Source organism: Loxodonta africana, chromosome 15 (genome assembly GCF_030014295.1).
Source record: "Loxodonta africana isolate mLoxAfr1 chromosome 15, mLoxAfr1.hap2, whole genome shotgun sequence".
Classification (NCBI taxonomy): Eukaryota; Metazoa; Chordata; class Mammalia; order Proboscidea; family Elephantidae; genus Loxodonta; species Loxodonta africana.
The window spans coordinates 48,945,667-48,965,515 of NC_087356.1; the positions used below are offsets into that span (position 1 = coordinate 48,945,667).

The 19,849-nt window shown below is 40.1% G+C and overlaps 1 protein-coding gene across 4 annotated transcripts in view; it reads left to right on the forward strand.

Moving 5' to 3' along the window:
- Positions 1-19,849, forward strand: part of NCAPD3 (non-SMC condensin II complex subunit D3) — a 147,928-nt gene that overhangs the window by 32,385 nt on the left and 95,694 nt on the right. For all 4 annotated transcript variants that reach the window (XM_023557041.2, XM_023557042.2, XM_003417405.4 and 1 more), the window contains 4 exons: positions 10,823-11,007; positions 11,678-11,845; positions 11,961-12,022; positions 12,220-12,307. In XM_023557041.2, coding sequence (XP_023412809.2) covers positions 10,823-11,007; positions 11,678-11,845; positions 11,961-12,022; positions 12,220-12,307 — 503 coding nt within the window. The remainder of the gene's footprint in view (positions 1-10,822; positions 11,008-11,677; positions 11,846-11,960; positions 12,023-12,219; positions 12,308-19,849) is intronic.

Below are 19,849 nucleotides of genomic sequence, written 5' to 3' on the forward strand. Positions count from 1 at the left end.
CATTCTTCTGCATTTTCAAATCTGCTGTTGAATGCTTCTAGTGAATTTTTAATTTCAGCTATAAAATTATACTTTTCAGCTCCAAAATTTCTGTTTGGTTCCCTGTTGTAATTTTTATCTCTCTCTTTAATTTTATTGTGCTTTAGGTGAAAGTTTACAGTGCAAATTAGTTTCTCATAGAAAAATTTATATGCAAATTACTTTGTGACCTTGGTTGCAATCCCTGCAGTGTCAGCAGTCTCCCCCTTTCCTTTTGCACTCCTGGTTCCCCGTGTTCATTCGTCCAGTTTTCCTGTCCCTTCCTGCTATCTTGTCTTTGGTTTGGGCAGGTCTTGTCCGTTTGTTCTTGTATATTTGATTGAACTAAGAAGCACATTCTTCACATGTGTTATTGTTTGTTTCGTAGTCCTGTCTAATCTTTGGCTGAAAGGTGGACTTGGGAGTGGCTTCAGTTCTGAGTTAGCAGGGTGTTCAGAGGCCATAGTCTCGGGGGTTTACTTTCCAAATATTTGAGGACTTTCCTGAGATTGTATTGATACTGATTTCTCTTGAATTATGTGGGGATCAGAGCAAAGACTTTGTATGATTTCAATACTTTTAAGTTACAGAGAGTCCCTGGGTTATGAACATCCAACTTACAAACAACTTGTACTTAAGAACAGACTGCTGTAAAGCCTATTACAGTAAGTTCCCAGGCTAAGAACATCAGGCTTACAAGCAATTTGTACTTAAGAATGAACTGCCATAAAGCCTACCATACTGAAAATCTGAGTTAAATACAATGGTTTATAATAACACACGTACTACTTTGTGCCATTCATGAAAACGTACATATTCAAGAACCATATATACCTGTCCCGACTTACTTACGAATTTGACTTAAAGACAGATTTAGGAATGGAACTCATTCATAACCCAAGGACTGTCTATATTCAGCGTTTTTTTTTAATGGCCCAGCATAGGGTCTGACTTGATCAATATTCTGTGTACAGGCGTACCCTGTTTTATTGTAGTTTGCTTTATTGCTCTTTGCAGGTACTGCCTTTTTTTTTTTTTTTTTTTTAATAAATTGAAGGTTTGTGGCAATCCTGTGTCAAGCAAGTCTGTCAGTGCCATTTTTCTGACAGCATGTGCTCATTTCATGTCTCTGTATAACATTCTGGTAATTCTCACAATATTTTCAGACTTTCACTACTATTATATCTGTTATGGTGATCCGTGATCAGTGATCTTTGATGTTACTATTGTAATTGTTTTGGGGTGCAATGAACCACACCCATGTAAAATGACAAACTTAACCGATAAATGTTGTATGTTTTCTGACTGCTCCACCAACTGGCTGTCTATCTCTCTACCTCTCCTCAGCCTCTCCTCAGGCCTCCCTATTCTCTGAGACACGACTGTTGAAATTAGGCCAATTAATAGCCCTATATTGGCCTCTAAATGTTCAAGTGGGAAGGAGGCCAAAAAGGCCAAAAGCTAAGCCTTTTGCATCAGTTAGAAAAGTTGTGAATACAAAGGAAAGGTGAACACACAAATGTTAAGAAAGTGAAACGGGCTTGTTGCTGAGAAAGTTTTAGTGGTTTGAATAGAAGATCAAACCAGCCACAGTATGCCCTTAAACCATGACCTAATCCAGAGCAAGGCCTTAACTCTGTTCAATTCTGTGAAGGCCGAGAGAGGTGAGGGAGCTGCAGGAGAAACGTTTTAAGCTAGCAGAGGTTAGTTCATGAGGTTTAAGGAAAGAAGCCATCTCCATAACATAAAAGTGCAAGGTGGAGCAGCAAGCGCTGATGTAGAAGCTGCAGCAAGTTATTTCGAAGATCTAGCTAAGAAAATTGATGAAGGCGGCTACAAAAAAACCGATTTTCAGTGTAGACAAAACAGCCTTGTATTGGAAGAAGATGGCATCTTTCATTGGTAGAAAGGAAAAGTCAATGCCCGGCTTTAAACTTGAAAGCACAAGGTAGCTCTGTTGTTAGGGGTTAATGCAGCTGGTGACTTTAAGTTGAAGCCAGTGCTTATTTACCATTCTGAAAATCCTCGGGCCCTTAGGAATTATGCTAAATCTACTCTTCCTATGCTCTACAAGTGGAACAACAAAGCCTGGGTGACAGCACGTCTGTTTACAACATCGTTTACTGAATATTTTAAGCCCACAGTTGAGTCCTGCTGCTCAGAAAAAAAGATTCCTATCAAAATATTATTACTCATTGACAATATATCTGGTCATCCAAGAGCTCTCATGGAGATGTATAAGGAGATTAGTGTTGTGTTCATGCCTGCTAACACAACATCCACTTTGCAGCCCATGGATCAAGGAGTAGTTTTGACTTTAAAATATCGTTATTTAAGAAACACACTTGGTAAGGTTATAGGTGCCGTAGACAGTGATGCCTCTGATGGATCTGGGCAAAGTAAATTGAAACCTTCTGAAAAGGATTCATCATTCTAATTTTTTGGGGTGTATACCTAGGAGTGGAATTGGTGTCATATAGTGATTCTGTGGAAACCCTGGTGGTGTAGTGGTTAAGTGCTACAGCTGCTAACCAAGAGGTTGGCAGTTCGAATCCACCAGGTGCTCCTTGGAAACTCTGTGGGGCAGTTTTACTCTGTTCTGTAGGGCGCTATGAGTCGGAATTGACTGGACGGCAGTGGGTGGGTTTTGGTATAGTAATTCTATTTTTAGTTTTTTGAGGAACCATCAAAATGTTTTCCACAATGGCTGTAGCATTTTGCATTCCTACCAACAGTGAATAAGGGTTCCAGTTTCCCCACATCCTTGCCAACATTTATTATTTTCTGTTTTTTTTTTAATCTTAGCCACTCCAGTGGGAGTGAAATGGTATCTTACTGTGGCTTTGATTTGCATCGCTCCGATGGCTAAGGATTTTGAGCATCTTTTCATGTATTTGGTGGCCATTTGGATGTCCTCTTTGCTGAAATTTCTGTTCAAGTCCCTTCCCATTTTATGATTGGGTTATATGTCTTTTTGTTGTTTAGTTGTCAAAGTTTTATATAAATTCTGGTTATTAGATTCTTATTAGATATATGGTTTCCTAAGATATTCTCCCAGTTGGTTACTTGTCTTTTTACTTTTTTGGTAGTCTTTTGGTGAAAAAAAGTCTTTAATTTTTATGAGGTCCCATTAATTTATTTTGTCTTTGGCTGTTTGTGTTTTTATTATATTAGATGATCCATTGTTAAATGCTAAGCCTGACAGGGTTGCCTCTGCATTTTCTTCTAAGAATTTTATGGTTTCTGTTTGCATATTTAGGTCCTTAGTACATTTAGAGGAGATTTGGCGGTGTAGTGGTTAAGTGCTTGGCTGCCAAAGCTACTCTGCAGGTAGTGTTGACATGTTAACAATACTAAGTCTTACAGTCTGCTTCCATAAAGATTTACAACCCTGGAGACTTTATGGGTAGTTTGGTAGTTCTATTCTGTCCTGTAGGGTTACTATGAGTCAGAATTAACTTGAGGGCAAGGGATTTTTTTCTAATCCATTTTAAATTTGTTTGCATGTATGGTGTGAGGCATGGATTCTGTTTCATTTTTCTATATATGGAAATCCAGTTTTCCCAACATCATTTATTGAATAGACTGTTCTTTTCCCATCAATTGTACTCAGCCCCCCTTGTTAAAAATCAGTTGATTGTAGATGTGTGGGTTTGTTTCTGTATTCAGAATTCTATCGTGTTGGTCTATGTGTCTGTTAATTATACTAGTACCAGGCTGAGCTGTATAAAATGTTTTAAAATCAGGAATTGTGAGTCCTCTCGCTTTGTTCTTTAATGATTGCTTTAGCTACTCAAGGTCTCTTCCATTCTATATAAAGTTGAGGATTGATTTTTCCATTTCTGTAAATATGGCTGTTGGAATTTTGCTTGAGATCGTGTTGAAGCTATAAATCACTTGTGGTAGTATTGACATGTTAACAATACTAAGTTTTCCAGTCTATGAACATGGAATATCTTTCCATTTATTTAAGTTTTCTTTAATCTCTTTCAGCAGTGTTTTATCATTTTTGTTATGTAAGTCCCTCTTATCTCCGGTTAAATTTATTCCTAGGTATTTTATTCTCTTATATGCTGTTGTGAATAGAGTCATTTACCTAATTTCTCTTCACATTTCTCATTGGTGGTACATAGAAACCCAACTTATTTTTGTTTGTTGGCCTTGTACAATGCAACTTTGGTAAATTCCACCATTAGCTCTAGAAGTTTTCTTATGGACTCCTTGTGCCCTTCTATATATTAGATCATGTCATCCATGAATAGAGGTAATCTTTCTTCCCCCCCCCCCCCATATCTGGATACCTTTTATTTCTTTTTCTTGTCTTATTGCTTTGGCTAGGACTTCCAATACAATTTTGAATAGAAGTGCTGAGAGTGGGCATCATGGTCTTTTTCCTGATTTCAAGGAGAAACTTCTCAGTCTTTCTCCATTATGTATAATGTTAGCTGTTGGCTTATCATATATGTCCTGAATCATACTGAGGAATTTCCCTTTTATTCCAGTCTTCTTGATGGTTTTCACTGAGAAAAGAGTTGGATTTTATCAAATCCTTTTCTGCATCCCTAGAGATGATCATGTGGTTCTTTTGTTCTGTTGACGTGGTGTATTATGTTGGTTGGTTTTCTAAAATTGAATCATACCTGCATTTCTGGAATAAACCCCACATGATCATGGTGTATGACTCTGAATGTGCTATTAGATTATATTAGTATTTTGTTGAGGATTTTTGCATCTGTATTCATAAGGGATTTTGGTCTGTAGTTTTCTTGTGGTTTCTTTGTCTGGTTTTGGTATCAAGATTGTTTGCTTCATAAAATGAATTAAGTAATATTACTTCCTTCTCTGTCTTTTGGAAGAGTTTAAACAGGATTGGTGTCCATTCTTCTCTAAATATTTGGTAGAATGCTCCAGTGAAGCCATCTGATCCAGGACTTTTCTTTTGTTGGAGGTTTTTAATCACCAATTCGATCTCTTCACTTGTTACGGGTCTGTTGAGACTTTCTGTTTCCTTACTGTACATTTCATAATACTCTGTCATAAATTTCATTATTTCTGTTGGGTCAGTTGTAATGTTTCCTCTTTCTTTTATTCTTTTGTTTGTTTTCATCTTACTCTCTGTTTTTCTTTGTTAGTCTTGCTAAAGGTTTATCTATTTTATTGATCTTTTCAAAGAATCAACTTCGGTTTTGTTGATTTTCTCAAATTTTTTCTGTTTTTGGTTTTATTCATTTCTGCTCTGATCTTTGTTATGTTCTTTCTTCTGGCAGGTTTAGGGTAAATTTACTCTTTGTTTCCTCAAGTTGTCAAGTTAGTCTGTGGATTTGGGATTTTTCTTATTTTTTTCATGTAAGCCCATTTGTTGCTATGTGTTTTCCTCTGAGTACTGCTTTTGCTGCATCTCATAAGTAGTTTTGGTATGCTAAGAAGTTTGTGATTTCTGCTTTGGTTTCTTTCTTGACCCATTGGTAGTTTAATAGCGTGTTGTTTAATTTCCACATGTTTGTGTTGTTACCTTTTTTTTACCTGTTACTGATTTCTGTCTTTTCTCCATTGTGGCCAGAGGAAATACTTTGTGTGGTTTCAATCTTTTTAAATTTATTGAGACTTGCTTTGTGACCTAACATGTGGCCTGCCCTGAAGAATGATCTGTGTGCATTGGAATAAAATGTATACTGAGCCATTGTTGGGTAGAGTGTTCTATAAATTTATTTGACTGTTAAGCCTAGTTGGTTTATGGTATCATTCACATCCTGTGTTCCTTGTTGATCATCTTTCTAGGTGTTCTGTTCAGTATTGAAAGTAGTGTATTGAAGTCTCCAACCATTATTGTAATGCCGTCTATTTTTCCTTCAGTGATATCAGTGTTTCCTTTATATATTTAGGTGCTCTGATGTTGGGTGCATATATATTTGCTTGTTAAATCTCGTTAAATTGACCTTTCCATCAGTATATAATGTCCATCTTTATCTCTTTTAATAGATTTGTCTTAAAGTTTACTTTGTCTGATTTTAAGATTGCCACTCCATCTCTGTTTTGGTTATTATTTCCATGGAATTCTTAATTCCATTGTTTCACTTTCAGTGTATTTGTGTCCTTGATCTAAGGTGTGTCTCTTTAAAACAACATAAAGTTGGATCGTGTTTTTTTTTTTTTTTTAACCATCCTGCCACTTTCTGCTTTTTGACTGGAGCATTCAGTCCATTTACATTCACTGTAATTACCTGTAAGAACTGACTTCTGCCATTTTGTTATTTTTTGTGTGTCTTAAGCCTTCTTTGTCTTTGTCCTTTAATACTGCTTGCCTTTTGTATTCTGTTGGTTTATTGTAGTAAACCATTTTGGTTCCCTTTTCTTTTCCTTTTGTGTATTATTTTTATATATATAGATTTTTAGCGGTTACCATGAATATTACATTTAATAGCCTGTATTTCTAACATTCTAGGTAAGTTGGTACCAGTTTAACTTCAGTAGCATGTAAGAAATTCTATACCTCTAGCATTCTTCCCAACTCCACTTTGTTATTGTTACCACTAATTACATCTTTATATTTCATGTGCTTTTTAACATAATGTTATTCTTGCCTTTTATACATTTGTCATTAAAAAGCATGAAGGACAAAACAATTAGAATTATCAAGCATGAATACATCATTACTAGCCCTTAAACTTGTCCATGCAATACCCTTTATTAGGGGATTTTTATTTTGTTTTGTTTTAATGTGTGACTTTGAATTACTTTCTAGTATGCTTTTTCTTCTATCTACAGAACTCCCATTAGTATTTTTTGTAGGGCTGGTCTGGTGGATATGAACTCTCTCGGCTTCTGTTTGTCTAGGAATGTTTTAATTTTACCCTTTTTCTTGAAGGACAGTCTTGCTAGGTATAGTATTCTTGGTTGACAGTTCCTCCCCCTCCTCCTCCCAGAACTTAGATATATCATTCCATTGCCTTCTGGCCTCTAATGTTTCTGAGGCAAAGTCTGCGCTTAATCTTACTGGGGGTCCTTTGTATGTGACTGTTACAAAGGATTCTCTCTTTGGCCTTACTTTTTGAGAACCTAACTATGATGAGTCTCGGTGCAGATCCGCTTGGATTCTTTGAGCTCTTTGGATTTGTAGATTCATGTGCTTTGTCAGACCGAAGAAATTTCCTGTCATTATTTCTTCAATATTCTTTTATTGCTTTCTCTCTCCCTCATCTTTTTCTGGCATTCCCATCGTTTGTATATTAGCACTCTTGTTGTTGTCCCTTAATTCCATTAAAGTGCGCTCAGACTTCTGGAGCCTCCATTCTTGCTGCTTTTCAGTCTCTGGAATTTTGACTGTTTTATCCTCTAATTCACTGATTCTTCTGCCTGATTTAATCTGTTGTTAAATCTTTCCATTGTGTTTCTCCTTTCAGTTATTGTCCCTTTTAGTTGCAGTATTTCTTTTTCATTCTTTTTGCCTCTTTTTAAAGATCTTTTTGTTCTTGCATTGTTTTCCCTTAGATCTTTATCATTGTTTTCCCTTAGCTCTTTAATTATGTCTAAGGTTACTGTATTCTTACATTCTTATCATAATTCAGCCTTCCAGTATGTACCTTGACTCTCTTTGTCATGTTCATTTGGATAGGCCATCATTTCTCTTTTCTTTGTGTGTCTTGTGGTCTTTTTGGGGAGGCGCTGAAATTTTCTAGGGTGTTATCTTTCTCAGGAACCCCTGATGGTATAGTGGTTAAGTGCTGCAGCTGCTAACCAAAAGCTCGGCAGTTCAAATCCATGAGGTGCTCCTTGGAAACTCTGTGGGGCAGTTCTACTCTGTCTCACAGGGTCACTATGAGTCAGATTTGACTTCACTGCAGCAGGTTTTAGCTTTCTCAGTTCTCTCCAGTATTTCGTGTTCTTTGCTCGTGCTACTTTCTGCAAAAAACTCAGGCAGACAGAGCCTTCAGCCTTTGCTTACTATTTTTTCTCCCTCTCTGTGATAGCTTCTTCTCCCTCCTGGTTTAATTAGGATTCGGGAGTTCTAGATCTTGGTTTTCAATTTTCAATGTCTCCCAAACACGCCAGAGAACACGCTGTGGTCAATCTGTCCTCCACTGGGCAACCCCACTCAGGCAAGATACCGTTCACTAAGTAATCAGTCTGTCCACCAGTGGGCACAATCCTCTCTCTGGTTATTACTCCCTTTCCTTCTCTGTTCCTGCAACCACGTTTTCAGTCAGAAAACCCAGACCCAGCAAGCCTCCTTTGGGACTGAATGCTGCCCTCAGGTTTTGCCCAAGGTTTCCTTCCCTACTCTGTGGGAACTACCTGTTGGCATTCAGGGGAAGCACAGGTAGGCTTTTCTTTTTACCTGGAGTAGGAGGGGCTGGCACTCTCAGAAAGACCTCAGATCTGTTTAGGGGACCATTTTCCATTGGGGACCCGCCTTTTGGCTCCACTGTCAGGAACCTTCTGTAGCAATTCATATCAGGCCAGCTACCCTCAGTTACCAGGTGGGGCAGTGGCTGTCATGCTTGGAACAGCTCCCAGGGAGGTCTGCATTGTTGCTATCATAGCCCACCTGCAGTATGTTGGCCGGTTCCATTCAAGACGCCTTCTTCCTAGCACATAGCAGCCTTGGTCACCAGTCCTCAGCACCAACTGGAAGGGGAAGCAGACAGACTCACAGGGAAGCCTGTCCTGTTAGTTACAAGACCTCAGATGTGAGTTTTGCAGGGAGGCAAGTACTGTGTTGGCTAGGGAAGCCTACTCCAACTGCAGGGGCCTTCTGTCGTAATTCCCATCAGCCTTGCAGCTGATAATGGCAGGGTGGGGAAGGGGCTGGTGTGCTCTGAACAGATCCCTGGGGACGTGTCCCTTGTTGATCGTAGAGCAGAAGCTTGTGGTCCTTTCTGTTTGTACAGGCAGAGGGTGTGGTGGTTAGGAAAGCAGGCCCTTCTACTAGGGCTGCTTTCCCAGTTCACAGGAGCAGGCAACCTGCATGGCTGGGGAGAGGTGCAGAGACAGTGGGAGGAGCCATCTCCTTAACATATGCATCTCCTTGATTTGTTGACACTTGCCTGTCTGCATATTCCCTCTGCTGTCATTTGCTCCCTGATCAAAGTCCCTCAAAGGCAAGCACTGTCTTCTTGTATTTCTTGTATCTGTGAGTGAGGATTGGAACGAGGGCCTGTTCATGTTGCCATCTTCCCAGAATCCATCACACTCAGTAGTTTTTTATTGGGTGCTGAATACTTTGAATATTAAGTAAGTTTTATTGAAGTATTGAGTGAGTTTTGTTGTTTTCTTTTTCATAGTGCTGAAGTGTGTTTTGGTTGGCTGGTATTGGTGGATTAACTTGATCCTCTTGAGGCTAGTTTTAAAGTTTATTTTAGGGCAGGTAAAGAGTAGCCTTTACTTCAGAACTAGTTTAGCTCTCCTATTAAAGCATGTTTGTTTCTGAGGCCTCCATTGAATGCTTTGGGTGATTAGCAAAGTCTCTCCACTATCTGCTCTCCACTCTCCCCTCTCCCCTCTCCACTCTGGCTTCAGAAGTCCTGGCGGCACAAACAGTTAAAGCCTCGGCTGCTAACTGAAAGGTTGGGCAGTTTGAACCCACCCGTCAGCTCCACAGGAAAAAGACCTGGCGATCTGCTTCCATAAAGATTGCAATCAAGAAAAGCCTATGAAGAATTTCACATGGGTCACTGTGAGCTGAAATCAACTTGATGGTATCCAGCCACAACCACTCAGGCTGGTCAGAATTTGAATGTGTCTCAGCTTTATATGAGTTCTGAAGATTGTTTAGCTTCTGGTGGTGGTGGTGGTGGTTGCTGTTGAGTCGGTTCTTACTCATACCGACCACATGTGTGATCCCATGTGTGCAGAGCAGCATTGTTCCACAGGGTTTTCAAGGCTGTGACCTTTCAGAAGTGATTGCCAGGCCTTTCTTCTGTGGTGCCTCTGAGTGGGTTTAAATTGCCAACCTTTCAGTTAGTAGTGAAGCACTTAACCACCCAGGAATGCCTGTACAGCTTCCAGCTCCTTGGAAATTTTTCTTTTTCCAGCTTCGTTGAGTTTTACCCTATGTTCATAGCTTAGTATTTGTCCCTATGCAGATTTCTCAAGCTCTTTTTCTGTGTGGCTTCCTATTTAGTACACTGCCCTATAAATTCCAGCTATCCTTGCCTTCCTGAGCTCTGATTTCTGTATTCTCAACTCAGTAAGACCAACATAATCTGCTCGGGTTTACCATTCCTCTGCTGTTATCTAGGAATTGCCTCTAAACACCAAACTGGTGTAGTTTTAGGGTTTACCTCATTAGTTTCCCTTCAATTAGGGATTGCATTTCTATGCTGCTTGTTGAGTAGTGTCTTAAAACAATTACTTCATAAACTTGTCTAGTTTTATCGTCATTCACGGCAAGAAGGCAAGTATCAAACCATTTATTCCATCATTGCCATAAGTGGAAGTCTTGTTATATACTTCTAATTCAGCACTATTAATCATCTACTAAGGCCAAAGTGGAAACCCTGGTGGCGTAGTAGTTAAGTGCTATGGCTGCTAACCAAAGCGTCAGCAGTTCGAATCCAGCAGGCACTCCTTGGAAACTCTGCGGAGCAGTTCTACTCTCTCCTATAGGGGTGCTATGAGTCGGAATCGACTCGATGGCACTGGGTTTGGTTTGGGTTTTTTAAGGCTAAAGTTGATAATGGTACTTAGGGGTCAGTGTAATTCTAAGTTAATGAAAAGCCTGGTTTTGCTTTTTAACTTTTCACCTCTTGTTACAGACATATTTCACGATAATTAAATCTAACTTGCTTTTTTTCTTTGTGAATAGGAAGTGTAGCCAATCAAGTATTCCATCCAGTGATGTTTGACAAATGTATTCAGATTCTAAAGAAGAGCTGGCCTCAGGAATCTAACTTGAATCGGAAAAGAAAGAAAAAACAGCCTAAGGGCTCTCAGGGCAATCCAAGAGGGAATAGAAAAAGAGGAAAGCCACTCAGAAGAGAGGATATTGAGGTAAGAAGTAAGTGGAATAATAAAACATATCCTATACCTGCCTGCGATTTTGATTTATTTAAGGATTGACCTTATATTAAAATGTGGTTTTCGGCATTATGATTATTACTAAAAGGTCCTAGAGCATCGTCAGCATATCCAGTATGGCTTTAACCTGCGTCTTGGGCTCGGTATAACACTGAGAATACATTTTCACCTGGCTGTCTTACAAGCTCCCAATCATCTCTTAGCCTGGTGCCCCAGGTGTACTTGACAACATGCTAACTGGTGTATCTGGCACATCAGCTTATCCTTAGAGCAGGTGACTGAAACATACTGAGGGCTCACGTACAGAAGAGCACAATAGAAGGACATTAATTCCAAATTTTCATGTAAGTAGATAGGAAAGCAGCGCTTCGCTGACTTCAGAACTTCAAAAGAATTTTCGTTGACACAAAATTATAGGGCTAGGAGCTGTTTTAGCCATCATCTAGTCCAACAGTTTACATTGTGGCTGTGGAAAGCTGGAATAGTCACAGGACTTGGTCATAGTCACATCTCTTCAGTGCTTCGGTTACTCTCTGGACTCGAACTGGACTTGGTTTGGAGTCACTGAAAACCACGGGACAAAGTGTTAGGCATTGTTACATTTCGTCTATATGTGTCATCTATACGTTTCTCCATAACCTAGATGGATATAATTCTACAAGAACAAGAAGATGAGGAGAGTATTTGTTTTTCTGCCCGGGACCTTTCTTATATTCGAAATGCCGTATTCCACCTGTTGAAGAATATTTTAAGGCTTCTGCCCAAGTTTTCCCTGAAAGAAAAGCCACAATGTGTGCAGAATTGTATAGAAGTAAGTGAAAATTCCAAGGACTTTGGAACACCCTCAAAGGGCATAGGCTATAGCTAATATTTAGTTAACTGCAGTGAACAGGAAAAATCGGTCTTTTCTTCATGCTGTTTTCCAGATCTTTGTTGCATTAACTAATTTCGAGCCAGTTCTTGATGAATTTCATTTTTCACAAGCCAGGTGAGCCTTTAAATCTTCCTCTGCTAAACTATTGATGTGATACAATAATTTTTTTTCTGGTATAATTTTTTATAAATGCCATTTTATCCTAATTGGCACACAGGTAGAATTTATTAATTTAAATATGGCTTACAGAGTTAAGGAATATTCCAAGTTATGTTCCATCCATTAACCAGTCTTTTGCCTTCTTTCTTTAGAAACCTTAATGAAGCAAAATACATACCAGAACTGGCTTTTCATGGATTATATCTACTGTGCTCCCCAATCCATGGAGAAGGAGATAAGGTAAAGGAAATGAGGATCAAATGTAGTAACTGGTTGAATTAAAAGCATACAAACTGTACAATGGAAAAATATTAAAAGCATTTAATTTAATGATACTTTCATTTACTAGATCATTTTCATCATTTGTATAATAGATCATTTATGTCATTTGTATAATTAAAAGTATCACTATTTCTATTTGTTACCTACTCTACCGGGGAGCCTTGGTGGTGCAGTGGTTAAGAGCTCAGCTGCTTACCATAAGGTCACCAGTTCCAATCCACCATTTGCTCCTTAGAAACTCTATGGGGCAGTTCTGCTCTGCCCTACAGGGTTGTTAGGAGTTGGAACTGACTCCACAGCAACAGGTTTGGCTTTGGTTTTCTTCATTACTAGAGGAACCCTGGTGGTGCGGTGGCTAAGCGCTTGACTGCTGACCAGAAAGTCAGCAGTTCCAATCCACCAGCCACTCCATGGGAGACAGATGTGGCAGTCTGCTTCTGTAAAGATTTACAGTCTTGGAAACCCTGTGGGGCAGTTCTGCTCTGTCCTGTGGAGTCGCTATGAGTCGGAATTGACTCGACAGCAGTGGGTTTGGTCTTCATTACCAGATTTCTATCCAAATACTTCATAGCCACAGCAACTTATTGTTAGGTTTCAGATATAAAGTATGGTTCCAATGTGAATTAAGTAGGTGGAACAGTTAAGCCGCTGAACAGAGTTACTTTTATAGACATGTTCACCAAATTGTTTAAAAAGAATAGACATTCATAGAATTTTTAGGTTTCCTGTGGTAATTTATTTGTGCCTCAGTATTTCCATTATTTTAATTGATACTCCACAAAAATTCTACTAGTTACCATTACTGGTTAGCATTGATATCTGGATATTGCCTCTGAGTTACCTTAATATTATCACTACTCTAAGCCCTGGAGTTAGGATTTTTCAAGCATTATTGGGTTAATAAACTTAGATGTCATTAATAAAGTGATAAGATTTTGCAGAAAATGTGATGGACCAAGGTCATGTGATTTTGGGTAACTATCGTACAGGTAACTAGTAGGGGCAGTAGTGTGGTGATTAAGAAGATAGTGGTGGGGTATGTGCGTTCAAATTATGACTCCACTACTTACTAGCTCTGTATCCTTGTGTGAATTACTTAGCCTTGCTAAAGCCTCAGTTTTCTCATCTGTACAAAAAAGATAAAAGTCTGACCTTCTTCATACCTTTGTAAGAAGAGTAAATGAAACAATGCAAAATAAATGCTGAACACAACTGTCTGTTGTTTAAAAAACACTCCATATTTTATAATTTATTGTATCATTGTCTTAGGCTGGCTTCTGTAGAGCAGAAAAACCAGTGGAGCGTGTATACGTATATATGTATATGTGTATATACGTACATATGTATGTATTTGTGTATGTGTGTGTATATATATAGAGAGAGAGAGAGAGAGAGTCAGAGAAATTTATATCAAAGAAATGGCTCAAGTGATTGTAGAGGTTGGAAAGTCCCAAGTCTGTGGGTCAGGTATCGGCTGGAGGCTTCTCCTGACTCATGTAGCTGCAGGGGCTGAGGAACCCAAGATCGACAGGTAAGACTGAAGGCTACTGGCTCAAGTCCCATGAACAGGAGGTCAGATGATGAGGAGCCAAATGCAGGATCCAGAACAGAGCAAAAGCCAGTAGGCTTTGACAGAAAGTCCATATATATTCGATGCTGGCCACCCCTTCCCCCCTCCCCCCTCTGCAGAAACCCCTTTCAACTGATTGGCTGCTCATAGCAGATCTCATCATAGAGGAGATTACGTTACATCAGATCTCATCATGGAGGTGATTACATCATTACATAACTGCCAAATGACTGAGAACACACAACCTTAACCATCACAGTCCACTCCCTGTCAAGTTGACACCTGTACACATCTCCTTAAACCATATATAATCTCTAGATAAAAAAAATCATAAAGTCATGCTTGAGCCTAACATGACAAAACTAATACATGTAAAAGCAAAAACACATTACCCTGTTTACATCTTATATTTTGTAAATAAAGAAAACAAAAATATTTGATACACACATACAAGGAAGAAATACTCATAGCAGTTACAGGCCTCATTTCTGCAACTGGTCGTGTGGTCGTAGCTAGTATTTAGGATTGCCTTCTTCCACTACCCATTCTGTATTCCTTTTACCCTCACCAAGCACCTAAGTTGGTCATGGCTCTTTGCCTGGTGGGCTGACCCAAACCTTCATTCCTGAAAGGCCTGGATCATTAAATAACTGTCATGGACTGAATTATGTCCCCAAAAATATCTGTTTACTTGGCTAGGTCATGATTCCCAGTATTGTGTGGTTGTCTACCATTTTATCATCTGATGTCATTTTCTTATGTATTGTAAATCTATCACTATGATGTAATAAGATAGATTAGTGGCAGTTACACTGATGAGATCTACAAGATTAGGTAGTGTGTTAAGCCAGTCTCCTGAAATATACAAGAAGCGAGTAGAGAAACGTGGGGACGTAATACCACCAAGAAGGCAGTGCCGGGAGCAGAGTGCGTCCCGTGGATCTGAAGTTCCTCTGCTGAGATGTTCCCAGACCAAGGGAAGGCTCATGACAAGGACGTTTCTCCAGGCTCATGATGAGGACCTTCCTCAAGAGATAAAGCCTTCCCCTGGAGCTGGCACCCCTAAATTTGGACTTGTAGCCTACTAGACTGTGAGAGAATAAACTTCTCTTTGTTAAAGCCATCCACTTATGGTATTTCTGTTATAGCAGCACTAGATGACTAAGACAGTAGTTGTATCAGAATTGGGTTGCTGTAGTTTTCCATTGCCCTTATTCACAGGGCATGGTTGTACTAAGAGACATCCTAAGAAATGTCCTGCATTTCAGACATACCCTTCTTTAACGCCATTATGTGATATCAATCCAGTTTCCTCTTGGTAGTCAGAATCAGTCACACTAGCCATAATGCTAACTTCCTTCTTTGCCTTTTGATCCAGAGGCATAAGGAACCCAAAGTGGTCAGGTGACATTCTTAACTTACAATTTATTGGAATCAGTGATTTGTCTCCAGGTGGGAGCATTCCTTCCTTTGAAACTAAGACCTCTATACCCGCAGACCATAGACTCACGGGAACAAGGAAGCAAAACTTGTGAGTATGTCACTAGGGTAATAGTGAGTGGTGCCACTCTCATTTCCACCTCTTGATTCCTGGACCCATGAATCCTGGCTATAGGAGAAACAGCACCATATATTGGATGCTGGTTTAGAGCATTTACAGCCCCCTGGAGAACATTATCCCAGCCCTGCAAGGTATTGCCACCTAGCTGGTGCCATAACTGTGTCTTTACAAGGCCATTCTATTGTTTTGTCAAGCCAGCTGTGTCAGGATAATGGGGAACATGGTAAGACCAGTGAATTCCATGAGCACGGGCCCATTGCCACATCTCATTTTCTGTGAAGTGAGTCCCTTGATCTGAGATGATGATGTGTGGGATACCATTACGGTGGATAAGGCATTCTGTAAGTCCACAGAAGCATTGCAAGCAGGGAAGGGAAGGCAAATCCATATCCAGAGTAAGTGTCTATTTCAGTTTGAACAAAACTCTGTCCTTTCCATGATCGAAGTGGTCCAATGTAAACAGCCTGCCTCCAAGTTGCTGGCTGATCACCTCAAGGAATAGTGGGATATCAGGGACTCAGTGTTGGTCTCTCCTGCTGGCAGATTGGGCACTCAGCAGTGGCTGTAGCCATGTCGGCCTTGGTGAGTGGAAATCCACATTGCTGGGCCTATGCGTACTTCGATCCCTGCCACCATGGCTGCTTAGTTCATGAGCCCATTGGGCAATGATGGGGGTGGCTGGGGAAAGAGGATGACTGACTTCTATAGAACTTGTCATCCTATCCACTTGATTGCTAAAATCCTCCTCTGCCAAGGCCACCCTTTGGTGAACATTCATATGAAACACAAATGTCTTCACTTCTTTAGTCCATTTAGAGAGGCTTATCCACATACCTCTTCCCCATATCTTTTTGTCTCCAATTTTCCAATCATGTTTCTTGCAAGTCCCTGACCATCCAGCCTGAACATCCAATAGCCTGTGAATCAGTATACAGTTGCACATCTGGCCATTTCTCTATCCAAGCAAAGTGAACAGCCAAGTGTACTGCTCAGTGTTCTGCCCATTGGGTGAATTTACCTCCACCACTGTCCTTCATGGAGGCCCCAGAAAGGAGCTGTAGTGCTGCTGCTGTCCATTTGCGAGTGGTGCCTGCATATTGCACATAACCATCTGTAAACCAGGCATGAATTTTCTTTTCGTAAGTCAACTGATCATAAGGAACTCTGCATGAGGCCATAGGTGCAGACTGAGAGATGGAAGGTAATGTGACATGAGTGAAGACCATGGGTATGTCGGCCACTTCCTCATGCAGCTCACTTTTGCCTTCTGGTCCTGTTGGGGCCCAATCTCGTATATACCGCTTCCATTTAATGATGAAGTGCTGCCGTTCACATTCAACTTTATGGCTGTGTGGGTCAGACAACACCCAATTCATTATGGGCAGCTCAGGCCACATGGTGACTTGGTGGTCCATGGTTAAGCCAAAGCCAAAAGCTGTTTCTCAGAAGGAGAGTAGTTATCTGCAGTGGATAGCAGGGCTTTGCTCCCAAACCCTAAGGGTCTGTGTGGTGATTCACCAATAGGGGCCTATCAAAGACTCCAAGCAGCATCTCTGTCTTCCACTAACACTTCAAGGACCATTGGATCAGCTGGATCGTATAACCCAAGTGATAGAGTGGATTCTGTGGTAGCCTGAACCTGTCGCAGTGCCTTGTCTTGCTTTGGGCCCCAATGAAAACTAACAGCTTTTCAAGTCACTTGGTAAATAAGCAGGAGTATCACACCCAAATGAGGGATATATTGCCTCCAAAATCCTAAGAGGCCCACCAGGCATTGTGCCTCCTTTTTAGTTGTGGGAGGGGCCAGATACAATAATTTATCCTTCACTTTAGAAGGAATACCTTGACATGCCCCACAACTGGACCCCTAGAAATTTCACTGAGGTGGAAGGTGGTTAAATTTTTGTTGAATTAGTTTCTGCCCCCCTTCCCACAAGAACTCAAATGTTTTACCAGTAAGCCCAGAGTCACTGACACTTCTTCCTTACTAGGTCCAGTCAGCATAACGTTATTAATGTAGTGGACCAGCATGACATCTTGTGGAAGGGAAGGTCAATCAAGGTCCCTGTGGACTAAATTAGCAATCACAGGAGTCTTCATGGATGCTGGAACTCACTTCACAAATTTGTTCTTCACCGTTGTGGTAAAAGGTGTGTCTTCTGGGCACTCCATGTGTGGGTCTATGGGCCTAATCTGATAAATCCACTCTAACATGCCAATTTCCCCAAGCGTTTGGATACATTCTTCTACATTATACCAAGGTAGGTCTGGTACTTCAACTTGATTTAGTGTAGTTTTTGGTTCTGATTCGCAGCGACCCCATGTACAACAGACTAAAACATTGCCCAGTCCTGTACCATCCTCACAGTTGTTACGCTTGAGCCCATTCTTGCAGCCACTGTGTCAGCCTATCTTGTTGAGGATCTTTCTGTTTTTTGCTGACCCTCTACTTTACGAAGCATGATGTCCTCTTCCACGTACTGGTCCCTCCTGATAACACGTCCAAAGTATGTGAGATGAAGTCTTGCCATCCTTACTACTTAAGGATCATTCTGGCTGTATGTCTTCCAAGATAGATTTGTTCATTCCTTTGGCAGTCTGTGGTGTGTTCACCAATACCGTAATTCAAAGGCATCAATTCTTCGGTCTTCTTTATTCATTTTCCAGCTTTCGTATGCATGTGAGGCGATTGAAAACACCATGGCTTGGCTTAGGCTCTCCTTAGTCATAAAAGTGACATCTTTGCTTTTTAACACATTAAAGATTTTTTGCAGCCCATTTGCCAACGCAATATGCCCTTTGATTTCTTGACTCCTACTTCCATGGTTGTTGATTGTGGATCCAAGTAAAATGAAGCTCTTGACAACTTCAGTCTTTTCTCTGTTTATCATGATGTTGCATATTGGTTCAGTTGTGAGGATTTTTGTTTTCTTTATGATAAGGTGTAATCCGTACTGAAGGCAATAGTAGTCTTTGATCTTCATCAGTAAATGCTTCAATTCCTCTTCACTTTCAGCAAGCAGGGTTCTGTCATCTGCATATCACACGTTATTAATGAGTCTTCCTCGAATTTTGTTGCTGCGTTCTTGTTCACATAATCTAGCTTCTCAGATTATTTGGTCACAGATTGAATAAGAATGGTGAAAAGGCACAACAACGATGCACACTTTTCCAGTTTTTTAACCATACGGTATTCCCTTGGTATGTTTGAACTTTCTCTTGGTCTATGTACAGGTTCCTCACGAGCACAATTAAGTGTTCTGTAATTCTCATTCTTCCATATTTATCCATAATTTGTTATGATCTACATAGTCGAATGCCTTTGCATACAGTCAAATGCCTTTGTGTAGTCAGTAAAATACAGATAAACATCTTTCTGGTATTCTCTGCTTTCAGCCAAGGTCCATCTGACATCAACACTGATATCCCTTGTTCCGTGTCCTGTTCTCAGTCTGGCTTGAATTTCTGGCAGTCCCCTGTTGATTTACTGTTGCAACTGGTTTTAAATGATCTTCAGCAAAATTTTACTTGTTTGTGATATTGATATCGTTTGATAAATTCCACATTCTGTTGGATCACTTTTCTTTGAAACGGGCACAGATATGGATCTCTTCCAGTCGGGGGCAGGGAGCTGTCTTCCAGATTTCTTGGCATAGATGAGTGAGTGCTTCCAGCTCTGCATCAGTTTGTTGAAACATCTCAACTGGTATTCCGTCAATTCCTGGAGCCTTGTTTTTGCCAGTGACTTCAATGCAGCTTGGACTTCTTCCTTCAGTACCATTGGTTCCTGATCATATCCTTTCCTCTGAAATGGTTGAACATCACCCAGTTCCTTTTGGTACAGTGACTTTCTATTCCTTACATCTTCTTTTGATGCTTCTTGTTTCATTTAATATTTTCCCTGTAGAATCTTTCAGTATTGCAGCTAGAGGCTTGAATTTTCTCTTCAGTTCTTTCAGCTTAAGAAATGCTGAAAATGTTCTTTTCTTTTAGTTTTCTAACTCTAGGTCTTTGTATATTTCATTATAATATATAATACTTTGTTTTCTTGAGCCATCCTTTGAAATCTTCTGTTCAGGTCTTTTACTTCAATCCTTTAGCTACTCTGTGTTCAAGAGCAAGTTTCAGAGTCTCTTCTGGCATCCATTTTGTCTTTTCTTTCTTTCCTTTCTTGTTAATGATCTCTTGCTTTCTTCAAATGACATCTTCGACATCATTCCACAACTCATCTGATCTTAAGTCATCAGTGTTATATGAGTCAAATCTATCCTTCATATGGGCACTAAATTCAGGTGGAATCTACTCAGGGTCATACGTTGGCTGTCGTGGGCTTGTTCTAATTTTTTTCAGCTTCAGCTTGCGCTTGCAT